Genomic DNA, 22,143 nt, shown 5'->3' on the forward strand with positions numbered 1-22,143 from the left:
GAAGAATCACCTTTCACCTTCGACATATGGATAGATCTCCAGTTCGACGACTGCGCCAAATATGAAAAAGCGAAAATGTATTTTTATTCATCATAATCATCATTACCATTCGCATAGTCATAAAGATCGTTGTTGCTATGGTTATCTTCATCATAATGATCCCCATTCCTTCTTGCTCTGTGTTTATATTACTGTTTTTGCTATCATTATTGTTACGATTATCATCACTTTATAAACACGATCTCTATCAACTGTTGCGATACCTGCCGCCTCGCCCGTCTCATCCGGGGCCCGACGCTGCCAGCCCTTCCCACGAATCGCCGTTTGCGACCCGGAAATACGATATCCTTTGACGCGAAACGGAAGGGGCGGGGTCGAAGGCAGCCCCTCCTCCAGAAACCACGCCCCGAAAAGCACCTGCCTTTTCATTGTTGTTGTTGTTGTTGTTGTTGTTTATTTAGTTATTTAATTATTTTTTTTTACCAAGAGGTTGGCGAATAGCGCTGTCATTTTAACGAATGCCGTCTGTTGTGACGAGAATAATGAGCCACGGGCGTCTTCTGACTGTTTGAATCAATTTTTGCATAATGAAAATTACATAAAGGTAAAATATATTACAATTCTTTCACATTTTCCATATAGTTAATAACATAATATTTTTTTTAATGGTGTACACAAATAAATAACACTGTATGATACGAAACAAAATTTCAAATGAGACAAATGAGACGTACCACAAAATACGAGAAAAATAAATTGTAATAAAGTATAAACATTGATTTCGATTTTAACTTACGACCAATGAAGCACATTAATTACCGGTAGTTTACAAGACCCATGGTCAGTCATGCTTATCATTATCGCAATAATTCACTAATAAACTGCAATGACATGATTGTCGTTTTCCTTTAAAAACAACGATAATGCATTTTCCCCGTAAAAAAAAGACAATTTCCAATAATAGATCACAACTTACTTTAGTTTGGCCTTAAAATTCCAACAGAAAACTTTTGGCGACTGATGACATCACGGCAGCGTTTTCAGCGTCGTTCCTTTAGGCTTTTTAGTCGTTCCTTTAGGCTTCCTCATTTCGAGTGTGGACTTACTGTTATTATTGTATTTTATATGAAATTTATGATATTGCAATGATTATCATTATTTTCGTTACTATTACCATAATTAACTTTTTATATATACCGTATCATTTACGCTATTAAAATCATTATCACTTGTATATCTGTTATTTCTGTTATCATTATCAATGTGGTTATCATTTTCATTATTATTACCCTTACCGTAGTAACGAAATGCAATTACTCTCTGCGGTATAGCACTGTCATATTACAACAATACAATGAATAATCCAGTATACAACACAACTAAGAGAAGAAAAAAACATATAACTAAAAAAAAGTAAAAAAATGCAAATCGTAGGCTTATACGGGCTGCTGTGCATCTAGCCGTAAAAATGTGACTAATCCTGAAATCCTACCCTTTATCCTTATCCTGATGCAGGGATTAGTATTTCAGGCTGTTTGCTCTGGCGTTACCCCCCCCCCCCCTCTCTCTCTCTCTCTCCCTCTCTCTCTCTTTCTCTCTGTCTCTGTCTCTGTCTCTGTCTCTGTCTCTCTCTCTCTCTCTCTCTCTCTCTCTCTCTCTCTCTCTCTCTCTGTAAATATTTGTAGATCTTGGTGAATGATGATGATGATAATGATATCTGTATGTATTTATTTATGTATACATATATGTATGTATTAACACGTACACACATACAAATATGAATGTGATTAAGGTCACCGTTAAAAATTCTTGCTCAAATACGATTTTCCTTCCTTTTTTTTCTTTTTTTATTATGGGCGAAATCATGCTCAAAGCAATATAAAATTAAAACCAACCAAAGTATTATAAACACCCCAAGTCAGAATATTAGGGCAAATTACGTATTTTGTACGTCCAAGTTTACGAGGAACACACATCTGGCCTTCCCTTTGTGCCGCAAAATGAAAATTTAGAGAAAATTTAGGCTAGAGAACCACGATTCAAAACATTCAACCTCAGAATGTATTTTGAAATGAAAGAAAAAAATCGATGAAGCTTTTCTTTAAAGCACACTCTTTGCTCGACCAAGTAGTACGAACATGTGTATGTGTGTGTGTTAATGCATGAATACATACACACACACACACACACACACACACACACACACACACACACACACACACACACACACACACACGAGTGCGTGAGTGTGTGTATTAATGCGTAAATATATATATATATATATATATATATATATATATATATATATATATATATATATATATATATACATCTTCCCCATGTGCCATATTTGTTATTTCAATAAAATAGATTCCCCTAAAATCTACCCGTTTTCTGTAACGCTATCATCACGTGAAGGAGCGTAAACTCACACCAATATTTTGACGATATGAGTGAAGGAAAGGTACTGTACAACGTTTTATATCATAAGTCATTTATGGTGTTGTATTTTTCTTAATACTGACAAATTTAACGTTTTCTAACGCCGACATATTAAAAAAAGTAAAAGAACCGAGGTGTCTGTCCATTTATGATGAAGACACTCTGGAAATAAATTAAACAAATTAACAAAAAGAGAGAATAAGATAAAATTATTCATTAAAGGATTTCCACAGCACCAGGCCACGTGTATAAAGATCCCGTTTTGTTTACATTTTTGTTGACTGCTTTGTCTGAATATTTGACTTCATTTTTTAGGAGTGCTTAACACGATATCACAGTAGTACCACCGAGTACCGTCGTTAAACATTTATTACAGGATCATTGCAATCCAAAATTCTCAGCATTTTGAACATATCTTTTATTCTTATATCTATCGATCTACAATTTTAAGATATATCATTTAACACAAGATCATATTACACAGCGATCACATTCATTTACAATAGTATCAACCATCAACACGTGAATAATTCTCTAAAAAAAAACTATTGCTGTTGCTACCGCTTTTACGACTAATCCTACTACACTGCTACTGCTACTACCACCACTACTGCTGCTGATAATAATGATAGTGATAATAATAATGGCAATGATAATAACATTTACGATGATGGTAACCATAATATTGATCAAAGTCAATCATCACCACCATCATTAAAGTATTAATAGTAATACCATAACTATCATAATTATGACCATAATAATGATAACGTTATCGATAATGATAATGTTAATGATAATGACGATAATAATTACGATAATGATAAGAACTAAACTTAGCTCCCGTATGACCATTCACAGCGCCTATATCCTACAACACACACACACACACACACACACACATATATATATATATATATATATATATATATATATATATATATATATATATTCTCCTATATCCTACAGAAGGGGGATGATGGTCTCAGCGTCAGGCTCGAGGGTCAGTGGCCGCCCGTCGGGAAACGTGAATGCAAAGGTTGTGGCTGTGGTTGTGGGCGAAGGCGTGGCTGTTGTAGTTGTAGTTGCAGGTGTAGTTGTGGTTCTTGTGGTTACAGTTGCTGGCATTGTTGTTATGGTTGTAGCTGTAGGTGTGGTTCTGCTTGTTGGAGGTGGAGAAAAAATGGTTGTAGTTGAGGGCGGACTTGTTGTGGTAGTAACGATAGGTGTGTTTTTTGTGGTTATAGTCAAAGGCGTGGTTGTCCGGGTTGTAAGTCGGGTCGTGGGCGTGGTGGTGGGCGTGGCAGAGGGCGCTGCTGTCTCGGGCGTCGTCCCCCGCGGCCACCAGGCGGGGGTCCAGCCGAGCCACTCTTCACTACTCGAGTCTCTCCCTCGTCTCCCTCTCCTCTCCTTGCTGTGCCTCCCTTCTTTGCTACTCCCTTTTCCTCTTTTCTCTTTTCCCTTCTTTCCACCCTTTTTCTCTCTGCTTCTCCCTCCTTTTTTCTCTCCGCTCCTCCCTCCTTTCTTCTCTCTGCTTCTATGTCTCCCCCCTCTTCTCTCTCTGCTGTGTCGGCCTCGTCTGTGACTATGCCCTCTGCTGTGGCGATGGCGTCTTTGGCGGGACCTCTTCTGTGGGAGAAGGGACGCGACTCTGAGCTTTGTTCCGTTTAGTTCGAAAGAAGGAAATCACGTATACATGTCTACAATTACAATGATTCATACACACGCTCAAGCTGTATAAATGATCAGTACTACTTGTAATTGCAAGCTTTCTCTCTTTCGCTTTCTTTCTCTCTGTCTATTTGGGGCGCGACCACGTGTATGTGTGCGTGTGTGTGGAAGGGTGTTCATCTATCCATCCATCTAAAGATCTCTCTCTCTCTGTCTCGTGTTTTATAAAGTTAATAATTCTCATTTATACGTCACGCACACACACACACACACACACGCGCGCGCGCGCGCGCGCTCGTCAGTAGCATTTAATTTGATAACATAGAAGAGAGCGCCTTACCTGTCTCAGCAGCTCCCGTTCTTTGCATAATATCTCTCTCATTTCCTCAAGGGTCAAATCGCCGCCTTCGTTGGTAACCTCTTGGTTTCTTCTTCCATCTAAATCTTTCGTGTTGGAAAGGCAAAAAATATTTTTCTCGAAGATAATGTTTTCCTTTTTTGCTGCATCGTCTTGACTTCGCTCGCTTGGAGGACCTACTCGAGGGCTGATCGCACGGTAGTCCTCGGAGAGCGTCCTTCGGCGATCCTGCAGGAGGGGCGAAGGGGCCCCTGCGCTGGCGTGGAGGCTGGCCAGAATCAGGGACAGGGCGAAACCCAGTCGGATACTGCTTGGCGGAGCTTTGCTGCACATTGTTCCTTCGCCTTTAGGGTTTCTCTACAGGAATGTTAGTCCTTGAACTCGCCTTGTGGGTCGGACATTGCTCAAAGGAGGTCAGCACTTCACAATGACCAGCCTCCGACTCTCACCGTGTATCTGCCTCCTACAGCAGCGAACCTCCGGATATATAGCACAGCCTCGTGAGTCACATCCTGGCACCTCGAGCGGCACAGGAGAACACTCGGTGCCAACGCGGCGTGCCAGGACAGCGGACGTCCGGTGGCAAGCGTCGTGGGAACAATCTTAAATTCCATTGTCAAGGGCTTGGTGGTTAAGGTGGTGTAGCTGGTCGTTTGGCAGATGGTGGCGCTCACTCAGGTGGTGCTCAGAGGCGGTTATGGTGATGCAGTGTTACAAGGGATGTACCATAGCGGTCGGTATTTTTTTTTTTTTTTTTTTTCACCCGTGACTTCATGGACTGTGTAAAATCTACGGTTATTTAGAAACTTTTTTATCTGCGACCCAAAGGGCTTGATACTCAGTATCTACATGGTTTGATCTAAGTTTTGGAACACTCCACTAAGAGAAAAAAGTATCATAGTTCACTCAAACCTCCATTATTGAACGAATGTATCTGAAACACGTGGCTGCTTCATTTCGATATAATAACGGCTGATAATTGATTGTAGGCCTACAGAACACGCAAACGCACACACACACACATAAAGGCATCACATAAAGAATCAATTACAATCCTATTCTAATTGTTACCATCATTATTATTGTTGTTACTCTCCTTATCATTCTTGTTATATGTATCACCTTTACTATCACCACCTTTATCATAATCATCATCTTTATTTTTACTGTATAATGATTTCCTCTGTGTTCGTCCGTTCATTCGCATGATACGTCTTAATCATCGTATTAATCATCAAGTACACTGCGCTTAAGTAGTTAGACCATCAATTTATGCATATTTATCATTTACACGGTTATCCGAGAGGAAAAGGGGAAGGAAATTAATGAGGAAAGAGGGGGGGAGGGAAGGGAAGGGGACTAAAAGAGAAAAGGGAGATGGGGAAGGGGAAATGCTGGTGTGTGTGTGTGTGAGAGAGAGAGAGAGAGAGAGAGAGAGAGAGAGAGAGAGAGAGAGAGAGAGAGAGAGAGAGAGAGAGAGAGAGAGAATTCAGAATGAAATGCATCACAATACCAAAGGTGTGACAGAAAATAAAAGCGAATACAAACAGTATTTGTAAGCTGTTGCGTGGGGCTTCTTGAGTTCAAGATGACGAACGTAAACCCTTGAGTTTGAAAAATATAGAAATAAAAAAAATAAAAATAATACAATGCAAGATGAAATACGTTTCTATGAATTTCCTACACTGATTTGCGAAATAACTTAATGTCATGTGTATCTTCTTTTATATGACACAAATTTAGTTATTCCTTTTACTATTTCATTAAAGTACTTTCTTGCCTGCATGGTCGATGGGCCATTTGACATTTGAAGATTTTTAAAAGAAATTGTTATTATAACAATCATTTGTTGATGATATTGTTGTAACATCAATAACAGCAAAATGATAATAATAACGATGACAAGAAATAATGATAATGATAGGGATCATAATGAGAAGGATAATAATAACAATAATAATAATAGTAAATAATATATAATAATCATAATAATAATCATAAATAATAGAGAATCATAATCATAATAATGATAATAATAATAACAATCACAGTTCCACACTAACTGTCTTTCTAGACTTGAACGGCCGTACAAACGCAGCGCCAGTCCTCTGAACAGACAAGCGGATCCGTCGGCCACTCCCCAACACACACAAGGGGCCCGCACGGAAAATACGGAAGACTGCCCTTGATTCCAACGCTTGGGAAGGGAGGGCCCGGCTTGCGAAGGTAAATAAACGTCCCTGATGCTGGGATTTTGAATGTGTTATTGTAGACAGACTAACAGGCCGTGATTTAGGTTGGGAATCGTACGTATAAAGAGCGGTGAGGACGAAGATGGTGATGATTATAATGATAATGATAATAATTTGTTATTGCGAATGATAATAATAATGGTAATACTAATAACGGTTATGATGGCGTTAATAATAATATTGATAATGATAACAGTAATGGTACTAATACGAACAATAATAGTTATTACCAATAATGATAATAATAACGATTATGGTAATAATACTAATATTAATTATAATAATGCAGCTGCTACAGCTTCTGCTGATATTCATCATTAATAATAAAAATAACTAATACAAGTTAGATATGATAATGATAACAAAAATAATAACAATAATGGCAATGACAACAATAATGATTATCATCGTTGTTATTATCATTGTAACAATTATGATAATCATAACAATAATAATATAATACAATGGAAAAAAAATCAGCAAACGCCACAGCAGACAGCGTGTAAAAACATTTTTGTCTCCCGTCATACGCAAAGCCATGACAAGATAACCCGCCTTCCCGTAACCTATGACGTATTATGACGTCACCCGCCCTTACGTGTGCTTCACCTCCGAGGAAAACCTGACACGAGGAACGAGGTATAAGAATCAATGTTTTCAAGAGAGAGAGAGAGAGAGAAGAGAAATAGAGAAAATAAAAACAGACACTAGAGAGGAATTCAAGAGAGAGAGAGAGAGAGAGAGAGAGAAAGAAGAGAAATAAAGAAAACAAAAACAGATACTAGAGAGGAATTCAAAAGAGAAAGAGAGAGAGAAGAGAAATAAAGAAAATAAAAACAGACACTAGAGAGGAATTCAAGAGAGAGAGAGAGAAGAGAAATAAAGAAAAAAAAACAGACACTAGAGAGGAATTCAAGAGAGAGAGAGAGAAGAGAAATAAAGAAAATAAAAACAGACACTAGAGGGGAATTCGTGAGAGAGAGAGAGAGAGAGAGAGAGAGAAGAGAAATAAAGAAAATAAAAACAGACACTAGAGAGGAATTCAAGAGAGAGAGAGAGAAGAGAAATAAAGAAAAATAAAAACAGACACTAGAGAGGAATTCAAGAGAGAGAGAGAGAAGAGAAATAAAGAAAAATAAAAACAGACACTAGAGAGGAATTCAAGAGAGAGAGAGAAGAGAAATAAAGAAAAAAAAACAGACACTAGAGAGGAATTCGTGAGAGAGAGAGAGAAGAGAAATAAAGAAAATAAAAACAGACACTAGAGAGGAATTCAAGAGAGAGAGAGAGAGAGAGAAGAGAGAGTAAAAAACGAAAAACAGACACTAGAGAGGAATTCGTGAAACAAAACGCATTCGCCTCGTTACTCGCGAATAAGAGAGCGGCTGGCAAGTGAAAAGGCAAATAAAAGCGAACTCGGAGTCAGACGCGAGGGAGAAACGGGATACGAGCTCGAAGCCTTACATCCTGTGGGACGATCACGTGCTTTCGGCGGGAGCCCTATACTGTTTCTCTGTACTTCTTAATCGCCAGGAACCGCCCGCATTAATGGTGGTTCACGCTACAGGTTCCCTCCTCCATCTGCGGATAATGCCAAGCGAGGTCCTTGCGCGGGTACAGAGGTACCAAGAGAGTCAGACAGACGTCCAAATACCGTGAGTTTATATCTGTGCTGAGGTGGTTGAGTTCACTGCTGTTGGTAGTTCGTGCTCGACGCGAAGAAATGCTCTTACCGAGAGACAGGAGGCTCTGACAAGATGGACTGGGCTGTAAAAAGGATGTTTTTTCCAAACAGGAAAATGGCAGCTGTGAAAACCTACAATAAGACATGTCATACCAAGAATATGATAATTCCTTGATTGCCCACAGAGGGTTTCCCTGATGCTTTTGTTTGCCAGCGAGTGTGCAGCGGCGCATCACACAAGGAGGTTGTTGGGCTTCGAGACCCTCGTCGAGACCGAGTAATGAGTCTGTAGCATCACTTCCCGTCTCTCTTTCTCCCCAGGGCCGCGGGCGACGCCCTCTTCCGTCCTCACACGTTGTCGAGAGGGAGGCTCGGCGGAGGCGCCGTCGAGTGGCAATCGAGGAGGGCAGACCAGGTGTAATGTGAGTGACCGCGACCACCTGAGCCGTTGGTCATGTGGCGGCGGGGTTGGAGGGACGCGCCGGCCGCCCAGCCCGCCACACCGTCGAGGCGAGTCACGGGGCCCTGAGCTCCTCCTCCTCCTCCTCCAGCGGATCTTCCTCGCTCAGCCGGCAACGAGGCGCGCTTTCCCGGCGAGGCCGTGGCGTTCCCACCGCACAACGTGAGTGTTCTCTGAAGGAGGAGGACTCGGCCAGTCATGCCAGGCCGGTGCGACGTGAGCGTGTGACATTTTCTGACCAAGTGCAGGATGTGGTGATCGAAATGGTGGAATTCTGATGTCAGGCGTTGGAGGAACCAGTGGCTCTGGGCTAGAATCTTAACAACTGTGAATTTACTGAATTCGGAAATAGTTATTCCAAAGTTATTTCAAAGAGAGTGAGACATAAGGGGAAAATAGGAAAGGAAACAGAAAAGTTGGAAAGTAAAAGAGAAAGAGAAAGGGGGAATCTGGTGTAGAAGCATATTCCAATGAAAAGGGAGGGGAATGCACAAGGAGTACTACTGAAACGTCGAAAACTTTTCCGAACGACCTTCTGAAGTCAGAAATGTAATTTTGAAGAAGAAGAAAGAAAACGACGTGATCAATTTTCCGACTTTGAAAAAAAACTGAAGAGACTGGAAGCAAAACAAGAAAGAGAACAAGAAAGACCAAGGAAGCAGCAGCACTTACAGGTAAAGGAGGATCAATATTGTAGTTTGGCTTCCGTCTTACAGAGCTTGTTAGCGCAGGTTCGGTCGTGGGGCAGCTCTCCTTTAGTCATGCTAAGTACACTGTGAAACTGAATTACCAGTATCGGGATAATGGTGATGATAAATGTGATTAAATATGATGATAGCAGTGCGGGAAAAGGGCGGGGTGGGGTGGGGTGGGGTGGGGGGGGCAGCAGAGGGCACTGACTCCCCCAGTCTCCGAATGAGGTAGTCAAGTGTTTTTTTTTTTTTTTTTTTTTTTTTTTTTTTTTAGTTTTGGCCAAAATTTTACGTAGAATTACGCTAACGTAGAATTACATTCAGATTCCATCCTCTATAGCAGTGCTTCCTAGTCTTTTTCATTCTATGGCTCTCGACCAGTATGTAAAAATCTCCACGACCCCATTCAGCGTCTGTCATCTTTTCAGATTCAGTTAGTACTAGTCATGAACAGTGTGATGGTGTCAGTAGCTATAGGACATGATCACTTTTTTGAAAGTTATTGATATGTGAGAGAGAATTATATGTCGGGACTGTAGGTGATAAATTCGACGTCACCATCTCCATACTGCTCCATGGCAACCCAGAGAGTACCTCGTGACCCCCTGGAGACCATGGCCCCTACGTTGGGAGTCCATACTGCACATCCACATGCTTCTTTTGACTACATGATACCGTGGTTTGTAATATTTTACTCATGTTCAAAGGAGTAGATCCAGGTGCGAGGCTAATGGTGCTATTTACAGACATAGTAAGGTGATACTTTGCTTCGAAATCATTGCTTACACACCAATAGCAAAAGGAATATAACTGCCAAAGGGAACTAGTTAAGGTGATTTCCTTCAATCAAAGAACCACCTTGCCATGGACGTTCCTCTTTGAAACGGTAAAGGTTATCATTCTTTCTCTTTAAAAAATATGTTAAGAAATTTGATACAATAATTCTAACCGTTCATTGATATGACAAATTAACCAGTGACCTTGTGTGCTTAACATTACCCTTACAACAGGAAAGACACGGTTACATTGGCCTTAGATTTCGATGGAATCCACAAATTATCAGCGATCAGGAACCAGCCCAACCATCCAAGTTGGTTACACTGTTTTGGGGAGAACCATTGGCCCAGAACAAGGGGAACGAGCCAGGGCAAAACCTAGTGATGGGCAAGGTGCAAATCTAGCATTTTATTCCTTTTTTTCAACACCTGCTGTCTGTCTGGCTGTGGAATACTGATAGTAAATAGTGTTCGAGTTCCATTTTTTTAAAAATAATTGAATGAATGAATTAGATTATATTTTTATTTACTCAGTTGTTTATTTTTTTGCAGTGAAGACCGTCGTTCAGTAATTTTATTCTAACAACTTTTTTCATCGGGTGATTTGTATGATTTTATACAATATTCCCTCAAGCGTAAGTGGAAATATGAACTGGAGTGCAAATGCTATCGTTTCCATAATTTCTAACAATCTAGGTCACAATCCAATACCTTTATTTAAAAAAAAAAGAAAATAAATACATACATACACAAAATGCTTACGGTTCTCAACAACAAAATTCCGATGCCTTCATCAAAATAAATAAATAAATAAGATAAGATAAAATACCTATAAAAGTAAAAAAAAAAAAAAAAAAAAAAAAAAAGCAAACACAAAAAATAAATAAATACCATAGGTTCTCAACAACATAATCTCGAACCTATGAATGGCTGAGCGTCAACTCATTCAATCTCCCCCCCCCCAAAAAAAAAAAAAAAAAAAAAAAAAAAAAAAATATATATATATATATATATATATATATATATATATATATATATATATATATATATATATATATATATATATTTGAAAACGACCCGACTTTTTTTTTCTAGAAATGGCCCGGACGAAGCCTGTCTTGGCAGATCTAACCGAACTGACCCGACTCAACGAGGGGATTGGGCAGTGTAACCGGGTCTTAACAGGAGCTTCAGTTAGGGTTGGGAGAGGGAGGTGTGGGGGGAGGGGGGGGGGATTTGCCGGGAGTGGATTACCTCACTCCAGGAATTACTGGAAAATGGCGGATCTCAAGAGGAGTGATTAGGGGGAAAGAACCCATAATGACCATTGGGATTTGGGGATACAAGTGACGTTGATGATGGCGTTGATAATAAGAGCAGTGGGGATAAGAACAAAATTAATTGTGATAATCCCAGTGGGGATGATTGCGTGGCGATGATGATAATATAATAAAAATGATAAGTATGCTACTGGTAAATATAACGATAATAATATGATGATGATGGGACTAGTAATAATAATAAGAAAAATAATGACATCAGCAATATTGAAATAACAGTAATGTTATGATGAAAGTAATGACAACCATAATAATAACAATAATAATAACATCAACAATAATAATAATGATAAAAAAATTATTATTATTATTATGCTGATAACATTAATGGAAATTAAAGCAATACTGATAACAAGAGTAAAATAATGATAATGATAATAGTAACACTAATGGTGACAACGACGCCAATAATGGGAATAATGATAATATTAGCAATGTTAACACCATTGATATCAACGACAATGATAATGATAGCGGTAACACTAATGATACCAGTAATGACTAGAAGCACATAGAGAGCGCATACAATGATAATGGTATAATTATCATCAATGTTATCTTGACTATCATTTTGATCTTTATTCTTACCATTATCATAATAATAATGATGATAATAAAAAGTATGAAGATTATCATTATCATTATCATTATTATTATCATTAATAATAATAATAATAATGGTAATGATGATAATGATTATGATAATGATAATATCATTATTATCATTATCATTATGATAATGACTGAAGTCATGACAGTAATAGTTCAAATAAATTATTATGATAATGATTATAACAATTAAGACAATAATAATAATGAAGATGATGATAATGATAGGAATAAAAATCATGAGAGAGAGAGAGATGAATAGAGAGACGAAGAGATAGATAGAGAGAGAGAAAGGGGGGAGGGAGAGGGAGAGAGAGGTTGGGGGGGGGGGGGTATCGTTCTCATATCAAATTCCGTCACTCAACATGAATTAAGTCAATAATAATAACGATAATGATGATGATAATGATGGGAATAAAAATCATGAGAGAGAGAGAGAGAGAGAGAGAGAGATGAATACAGAGACGAAAAGATAGATAGAGAGAGAGAGAAAGGGGGGAGAGAGAGGGAGAGAAAGAGGTGGGGGGGGGGGGTATCGTTCTCATATCAAATTCTGTAACTCAACATGAATTAAGACAATAATAATAACGATAATGATGATGATAATGATAGGAATAAAAAGTACAAAAGAGAGAGAGAGAGAGAGAGAGAGAGAGAGAGAGAGAGAGAGAGAGAGAGAGAGAGAGAGAGAGAGAGAGAGAGAGAGAGAGAGAGAGAGATGAATAGAGAGACGAAGAGATAGATAGATAGATAGATAGATAGAGAGAGAGAGAGAGAGAGAGAGAGAGAGAGAGAGAGAGAGAGAGAGAGAGATGAATACAGAGACGAAGAGATAGATAGAGAGAGAGAGAAAGGGCGGTGGGCGCGGGAGAGAGAGAGGTGGGGGGGGGGGATCGTTCTCATATCAAATTCCGTAACTCAACATGAATTAAGACAATAATAATAACGATAATGATGATGATAATGATAGGAATAAAAAGTACAAAAGAGAGAGAGAGAGAGAGAGAGAGAGAGAGAGAGAGAGAGAGAGAGAGAGAGAGAGAGAGAGAGAGAGAGAGGGGGAAAGAAAGAGATGAATAGAGAGACGTAGAGATAGATAGAGAGAGAGAGAAAGGGGGGAGGGAGAGGGAGAGGGAGAGGTGGGGGGGGTTATCGTTCTCATATCAAATATCGTAACTCAACATGAATTAAAACAATAATAATAACGATAATGATGATGATAATGATAGGAATAAAAAGTACAAAAGAGAGAGAGAGAGAGAGAGAGAGAGAGAGAGAGAGAGAGAGAGAGAGAGGGGGAAAGAAAGAGATGAATAGAGAGACGAAGAGATAGATAGAGAGAGAGAGAGAAAGGGGGGAGGGAGAGGGAGAGGGAGAGAGAGAGGTGGGGGGGGGTATCGTTCTCATATCAAATTCCGTCACAACATGAAAGTTGAAATCGAGAATTGATATATGAAACCTGAGTACGGCCTCAGATCCCGGGTAAGAGAGAAAAGATGTGATTTTGGAGAAGAGAAATATGATGATGATGACGATAATAATAATGATTGTGATAATGATAGCAATAATAATAATAGCAATTACAACAATGAAAAAATAATTAAGAGAGAGAAATGGTAATGGCAATAGTGATGATTATTGATAATTAGAATAATGATAGTAATAGCAGAAGTAGTGGTAGCAATAAGAAAAAAAAATACAATTATCATCTCTTTTATCAGAATAACGATCCACTACAAATGATAAGGATAATGATGACGATGATAATGACGTCATTTCTGTAATTATCATTATGTCAAGGGTCGATTAACCATCTTTTATACGGAAATTGATAAATACAAACGACAGAGCGAATAAATCTGAGAAGCATCTATGCACTTCGGTCGCAGCGGTGTCCATCTGTCCCAGCTGATCCGTCATCATGCCTAAATATACCTCGATACATACCTATCAATGACAGACAGGGAAATACGGAAGAAAGAAACATGTATGTAACAGATAGAGGTAATAAATGTCAATACACTAACCGGTAACCACAACTTGAAGGGTCTCAGAGAAATGGTATTGTGCTGTCAGTCTGCGGAGTGGGTTTGTTTACATGCGAGCGCGCTTAGTTGCGGGTGATTTTTGAGCGCCATCTATGGGGTAGATTGATAACAATGACAGTTGCCAGTTCGTATTTTGAGTGCGTATCACACCTGTACTGCTGGTGAGGGCGTGGTTTCAGCTTTTTTCTTGGGTGGAGGTGGGAGGGGGGAGCAAATTTTTAAAAAATTAGCCATTCTCGGAGTATTTTAAAGCTACGACCATAGCTATGGAGATATGATTTTGGCAAATAAATCGTGGGAGTGTGGACCTTGGAAGAGGGGGAGGCCACTCATAGTCAAAGAGGTAATTTCCCCCCCCAACCCTCCAAAATGACTGCTTCTTTTGCTTTTTACCTTATATGCAGTAGAGTAATATTTTCTGAAAAAAACTACTGACATCCGTTAAACATTACTTGCTTAATGAATACATTTTCCCTCTCTGCTGAAATAGGGACATGTAGTCTAATACGGTAATGATCATTAATGCTATTATTACTGTGATGATTATAATCATAATATTTTTTGTTAGAACAAAAAAAAAATTAGTATTATTGTTATCATTATTGTTTTGTTCTGTTTTGTTATTATTATTATTTATAATCATTATTATGATTATCATGATTGATAAGATCATCGTCATCATAATAATCATCTTTATCCTCATCATCATTATCGTTATCATCATCATCATCACTATCACCATTATTATCATCATTATTATTACCATAATTACTACTACTACTACAGTAACAGTAATGACGATAATGGTATTACAAATAAAGATAATATTACAAACTATACAATTGAAGAATGGCATTGAAATCACCCCTTCTTTGCAAGTACACCGGTGACGTCCGTGATTCCCCAAATCTCGCAATGCTGATGGATCCTATAAATGAATCCTGAATCCTGATCACGGCCAGGATCACCACCAGGATTCAATGGCATCCAAGTTGGACTCAGAAACACCTTTAAAAATCTGTTCATAACCTTTTTGAGTTATCCTGCTAACCAACTAACAAAAAAGCCACCAAAAACATAACCTCCTTGTTGAAGATGATTATGATGGAAATAAAGATAAACAATAATGATGATGAAATACTAATGGTAATGATGATAATGGTAATGATGATGAAAATGATAATTATTATTCTAATGATGATAATAACAGTGACAATAATGACATGATGATTATGATGGAAATAAAGATAAACAATACTGATGAAATACTAATGATAATGATAATAATGGTAATGATGATGAAAATGATAATTATTATTCTAATGATGATAATAACAGTGACAATAATGACATGATGATTATGATGGAAATAAAGATAAACAATAATGATGATGAAATACTAATGATAATGATGATAATGGGAAGATGATGAAAATAATGATTATTATTCTAATGATGATAATAACAGTGACAATAATGACATGATGATTATGATGGAAATAAAGATAAACAATAATGATGATGAAATACTAATGATAATGATGATAATGGGAATGATGATGAAAATAATGATTATTATTCTAATGATAATAGCAGTGACAATAATGATAATTATGATGAAAACAACAATGATATCAATAATAGTAATAGTAATGATAGTATTAATGATAATAATGATGATAATTTACATAATGGTAATGCAATAACAATGATTATTATGGTTATTATAATGATCATAAATAATGATAGAAACGAGAGGAAGAAGATGAAGGACAACTGAAAATGACATGAATGATAATGATGACAGTAACAATCATAATGATAATGGTCGGTGATATAATGATAATATAAACAATTATCGTAGCTATGATTATGATAATCATACTCATAATAGAAGTAAAAGCAATAAATGTAATGATAATTCAAATGATAGCACTAATAATGATGCTACTTTTAATAATAATGATTAGGATGATAAGGGTATGGACAGCAGTAATGATAATGATAATGATGATGACCATGATGCTACTGCTATTACCAATGCTAATAATATTAATACTAGTATTAAAGAGAGCAATTCTATTTTTCAGTGATATCAATTTCAAAATGACAACAAGAAATAACAATGATGATAATACTAATAACCACACTTGTGTTAATGATAAAACTACAATAATCATAATAATAATCATAATGATAATAATAATAATCAGAACAATGACAAACGATGCTAAGAAAATTCTAATAATAATCAATAACCGAATATTTGATTCTATAGTGATCATTTTTGTAAAGAGAGTGTGTAGACCACCTTTTAATGTAACAACAAATATTTTAAAACAAAGATTATCTAATAACATTGCAAATCATAAATCAGAGTTAGATGGGATAAAATGGTGGTATTGCTTCTTATCAAAATCATTCTTGCACAATTTCAGAATTGCACTTGTTTTGTCACACTTACTATTATGAACATTATTCCTAACACTGACATCATCGTAAATATTAGTATCATTGTTGTCGTCGTTATGTTTGTCTTTATCATTATCATTCCTATTATCTGTAGTATTATTATCGTCTTTATTGTTATTATCATTATCATTATTATTATTACTATTATTATTATCATTATTATTATTATCATTGTTATTCGTCTTGTTATTGATGTTATTATTTTTACTTTTTTATTGTTATCATCATGATTATTAGCAACCCTTTCACTGTTCATTCCTATCATGATAATAAAAAAAATATTATTGTTATTTTTTTTATTGTTATTATTATCATTATAATATAAATATTATTATCAATATCATCATTATTGTTGTTACTATCGTCTTTTTATCATAATCATTAATTTATTTATCATTAATATAATTGTGATGTTAAAATGTTCTCCTTATTGTTATTGTTCTTCTTTTTTTCTTCTTCTTATTATTATTATCATCATTATCATCATCATTATTGCTGTTGCTCCTAGTAGTTTAGTTGTAGTATCAGTGTTGTTCTTCATGTTGTCATTGTTATTATTATCATAATTGATATCATTATTAGTGTTAGTAGTAAGACCAGCATCATTATTGATATGGAATATATTATCACTATAGTTCTTATCATTGTCACTATCTTTATTGATACTAGTACTTTTTCTTATTATTATCATTATCATAATAATTACTATTATTATAGTAATAATGATAATAGTAATGATAATAATAATAACAATAATAATAATAATAATGATAATAATGATAATAATATTAATAATGATAATAACAATGATTATAATAATAATAATAGTAGTAGTAATGATAATAAGGATAATAACAATGATAAGGATAACAATGCTAATGGTAATTATGAATATTATTACAGTAATTACTTTCATCATTATCATTTTCATCATCGCTATTATCATTTTTGTTACGATGATTATAATTATCATTTTTATTATCATTGTCATTATCATTATCAATATTGCTATTATTGTTATTGCTGTTATTACTATTGTTATTATCGTTATCATTATTATCAATGTTATTATTACTGTTATTATTACTATTAACAACATTATTGCCATTGTTATTATTATCAATATTATTATTAGGATTATCATTATCATCGTCACTACTATCATCATTATTATCATTTCATAGTCATTATCAATATCTTCTTTGTCATTACTATAGTAATATTATTATAATTATCATTATTATCGTTATTATTTTTATTGTGGTTATTATTGCTATTATTATTTTTATTGTCATTATCATAATTATTACTATTATCATTATCATTATTATTATCACTATTACTACTACTACTACTAGTACTATTATTATTATTATCATTATCATTATCATTATTATTATTATTATTATTATTATTATTATTATCATTATTATTATTATTATTATTATCATTGATATTATTATCAATGTTTTTGTTTCTATTCTTATTGCTATTATCATTATCATCACTGCCATCGTCATCGTTATCATCATTATCAGTTATTATTATTATTATCACTGTTGTTGTTGTTGCTATCATTATTATCATTATCATCATCACCATCATCAACATCATCATCATTATCATCATCATTATTACCATTATCATTGTTATTGTAGTAATTATTATCATTATTATTATTATTATTATTATTATTATTATTATTATTATTATTATTATTATTATTATGAATATTATCATTATTATTATTATAATCATTATTATTATTATCATTATTACTTTTATTATTATTATTACTATTATTATCATTATTATCATTATTATTACCATCATCATATTAATGATTGGGATTGCTATCATTATCGTTATCAATATTATCAGATCACTATTAGTGTCATCATTATAATTATCATTATCATTAGCGTTTACATTATTATCATAACTAGTGGCTTTATCATGATCATTCTTGTTATTATTATTATTATTATTATTATTATTATTATTATTATTATTATTATTATTATCATTATCATTATTATTATTATCATTATTATTATATCATTATCATCATTATCATTGTTATTGCTATTACTTATTATTATTATGATAAGGATAATAGTCTTTATGGTGATCATTATTTTCTTTATTACTATTATTATTATTATTATTATTATTATTATTATTATTATTATTATTATTATTATTATTATTATTATTATTATTATTATTATTATCATTATTATTATTATCAGTATCATTATTATCATCATTATCATTGATGTTATCGTTATCATCATTACCTTTGCTATTAACATCATTATTGTTTTTCTTGCTATCATTATTATCCTCATTACAATTATTGTTGTCAATATCATCATTAATTTATTATTATTATCATTGCTATTATTACAATAATAATAATAGTAATCATTATTATTGTCATTATTATGATCACTATTATCATAATTATCGTTTTTATTATTATCATTATTGTTATCATTATTAGATAATTGTTATTATTATCATCATGATCAGTATAATTATCATTATTATAATCATTATCATTATCATCATCATTATTATTATCATCATCATTATTATCATTATCATTATTATTACTCTTATTGAAATTTTTATTATTATCATTATCATTGTTATTATCATTGTCATTGTCATTATCGTTATTATTTTTATTATCATTATTGTTATTATTATTATTATTATCTTGTTATTATGATTATTACTATTATCATTATTATCATTATTGTTACTATTATCATTATTATTTTTTTATTAATATTATCATTCTTTTCTTTATTTCTATATTACAATTTCATTATCAGCATTACTACTGCTACTTTTACAACTATCATTATTACTATTGTTATTAATATTGCTATTATTGTTGTTATTATCATTATTATTATTGGCATTATCATTATCGTTAGCATGATTATTGTTATTATTGCTATTATTCAATTACCGTATTTATCATTATTACTCTTATTATCATTGTTAGCATTGTTATCATTATTACTTGTTATTACTATTGTTATTAATATTATTATTATTATTATCATTGCTATTATCCTTATTGTTATTGTTATCATTATTATCATTATCTTTATCGTTATCATTATAATGATAATAATAATAATAATAATGATAATAATAATAATAATAATAATAATAATTATTATTATTATTATTATTATTATCATTATCATTATTACTATTATCGTCATCATCATCATCATTATTATTATTATTACTATTATTATTGTTATCATTATTATTGATATCATTATCATCATCATCATGTTCTTGTTATTACTATAATCATTATTGTCATAATGATTATAGTATCATCATTATATTTGTTATTGTTATCACTATTACTGTTAATTTATTACAATTAATGTCTCTACTATTATCGTTAATATGTTGTCATTTATATTGTTATTATTCTTTTTATCATCATTATCATTATTGTTATTTTTGTCATAATTATCATGAATATTACTTTTATTATCATTATCACGATTATTGTTTAAATTATCATTATTATTATTATAATTGCCATCATTACCGAGTTGATACTATAATGAAACACATTGTAGGATTTTCTACCATAATTATCATTATGATTATCATTACTATTATCATTATTATCATTATCATTATTATGATCATCATTATTATTACTATCATTATTATTAGCATTGTTATCATTATTATCATTATCATTATCATTATTATGATCATCATTATTATTACTATCATTATTATTAGCATTGTTATCATTATTATTATTATCATTATTATCATTGCCACAATCCTTGGTGTGATCATTTTTATTATTTATGTTATTGTTAGCCTTATTTTCATTATTATCATTATTATAAGCAACGTCATCATTATCATTATAACTGATATTGCTGTAGTTGCTTTGATTATCATCTTCGTGATGTATTCATATCACTATTTTTTATATTAATGTCATTCTTATTATTGATATTGCTACAAGGTTATTGTTACTATTCCTTTTATTCTTTATCATTATCACTATCATCATTATCATAATAATGATAGTGATGATGATGACAATGGTAATAATAAAAATAATGATAATGATAATAATAGTAATAATGATAATAATAATATTAATAATAATGATAATAATAATAATAATAATAATAATAATAATAATAATAATAATAATAATAATAATAATAATAGCAATAATAATAATAATTTCAATAATAATCGTTAATGATAATGATGATAACAATGAAAATGAATGATTGCCAAATTAATAATAAGCATAATAATAATAACAATTGAAATAATGATAATAATAATAATGATAGTAATGAAAATAATAATAATAATAATAATAATAATAATAATAATAATAATAATAATAATAATAATAATAATAATAATAATAATGATAGTAATGAAGATAATAATGGTAATAATGATAATCATAATGATGATAATGATCATCATCATTATAATCACCACACGTCATTATTATTATCACTACTATGATATCACTGATAATGGTAATGAATATGGTTATTATAATGCTGATGATTATAATAATGATAACAATAATGATGATGATAATCATGATGAGTGATAGTGATAATGATGACAATGATAGTAATAAAAACAAAAACAGTGATGATGATGATAATGAAAAAATAAATATAATTATTATTAGTTTGATAATAAGAGAGAGGAAAATGAATATGATGATAATGATAGTAATGATAACAGTAATAATAACAATGATAGTGATGAATAATAACAATAACAATCATATATATCATTATCATTATTCTTTTATCATTGTTGTTCTAATTATCGAAATTGTCCTCCTGATTATAATAATAAATCTTCAATGGAATCGTCAATATCATCATTATTTGCATCATTTACACACATACACACGTGCGTTTATGTGTGTATTTATATATATACATGCAGACATATATGTACATACATACATACATATATATATATATATATATATATATATATATATATATATATATATATATATATATATATATATATATATATGTGTGTGTGTGTGTGTGTGTGTGTGTGTGTGTGTGTGTGTGCGAGTGTGCGTGTGTGTGAATGTGTGAATGTGTGTACGTGTGTGGTTAAATAAATGAACATTTAAAAGGGTTCGCCCATTATTATCATAAGACAATAAGCATGACTAAGTTATTGTAAAAAAAAAAGGTATATTCACAGTAGTGTTGTTAATATTCTTTGTATTTTGGTCCAACTGCGACTCAGAATCACAACCAGAGTCCTGTCAC

At 33.1% G+C, this 22,143-nt stretch overlaps 2 protein-coding genes across 4 annotated transcripts in view; one reads left to right on the top strand and one right to left on the bottom strand.

Moving 5' to 3' along the window:
- Window positions 1-22,143, top strand: part of LOC113805032 (major facilitator superfamily domain-containing protein 12) — a 70,112-nt gene that overhangs the window by 9,392 nt on the left and 38,577 nt on the right. The window contains exons 2-3 of one of the 3 annotated variants that reach the window (XM_070142154.1): window positions 6,546-6,697; window positions 8,729-9,541. The exons of 1 other annotated variant lie outside the window; for it this stretch is intronic. The gene's annotated coding sequence lies outside the window, so the exon portion shown is untranslated. The remainder of the gene's footprint in view (window positions 1-6,545; window positions 6,698-8,728; window positions 9,542-22,143) is intronic. One more of the 3 variants, XM_027355946.2, reaches the window with a different exon arrangement.
- On the bottom strand, window positions 2,845-4,915 carry LOC113805033 (putative uncharacterized protein DDB_G0271982). Its single transcript, XM_027355948.2, has 2 exons — window positions 4,454-4,915; window positions 2,845-4,071 (listed from the first exon to the last, which is right to left on the bottom strand). Exons 1-2 carry the CDS (start codon window positions 4,802-4,804, stop codon window positions 3,406-3,408), a joined length of 1,017 nt encoding a protein of 338 aa, XP_027211749.2. The 5' UTR covers window positions 4,805-4,915; the 3' UTR covers window positions 2,845-3,405.

The sequence above is a fragment of the Penaeus vannamei genome, chromosome 29, assembly GCF_042767895.1.
Source record: "Penaeus vannamei isolate JL-2024 chromosome 29, ASM4276789v1, whole genome shotgun sequence".
In the NCBI taxonomy this organism is placed as follows: Eukaryota; Metazoa; Arthropoda; class Malacostraca; order Decapoda; family Penaeidae; genus Penaeus; species Penaeus vannamei.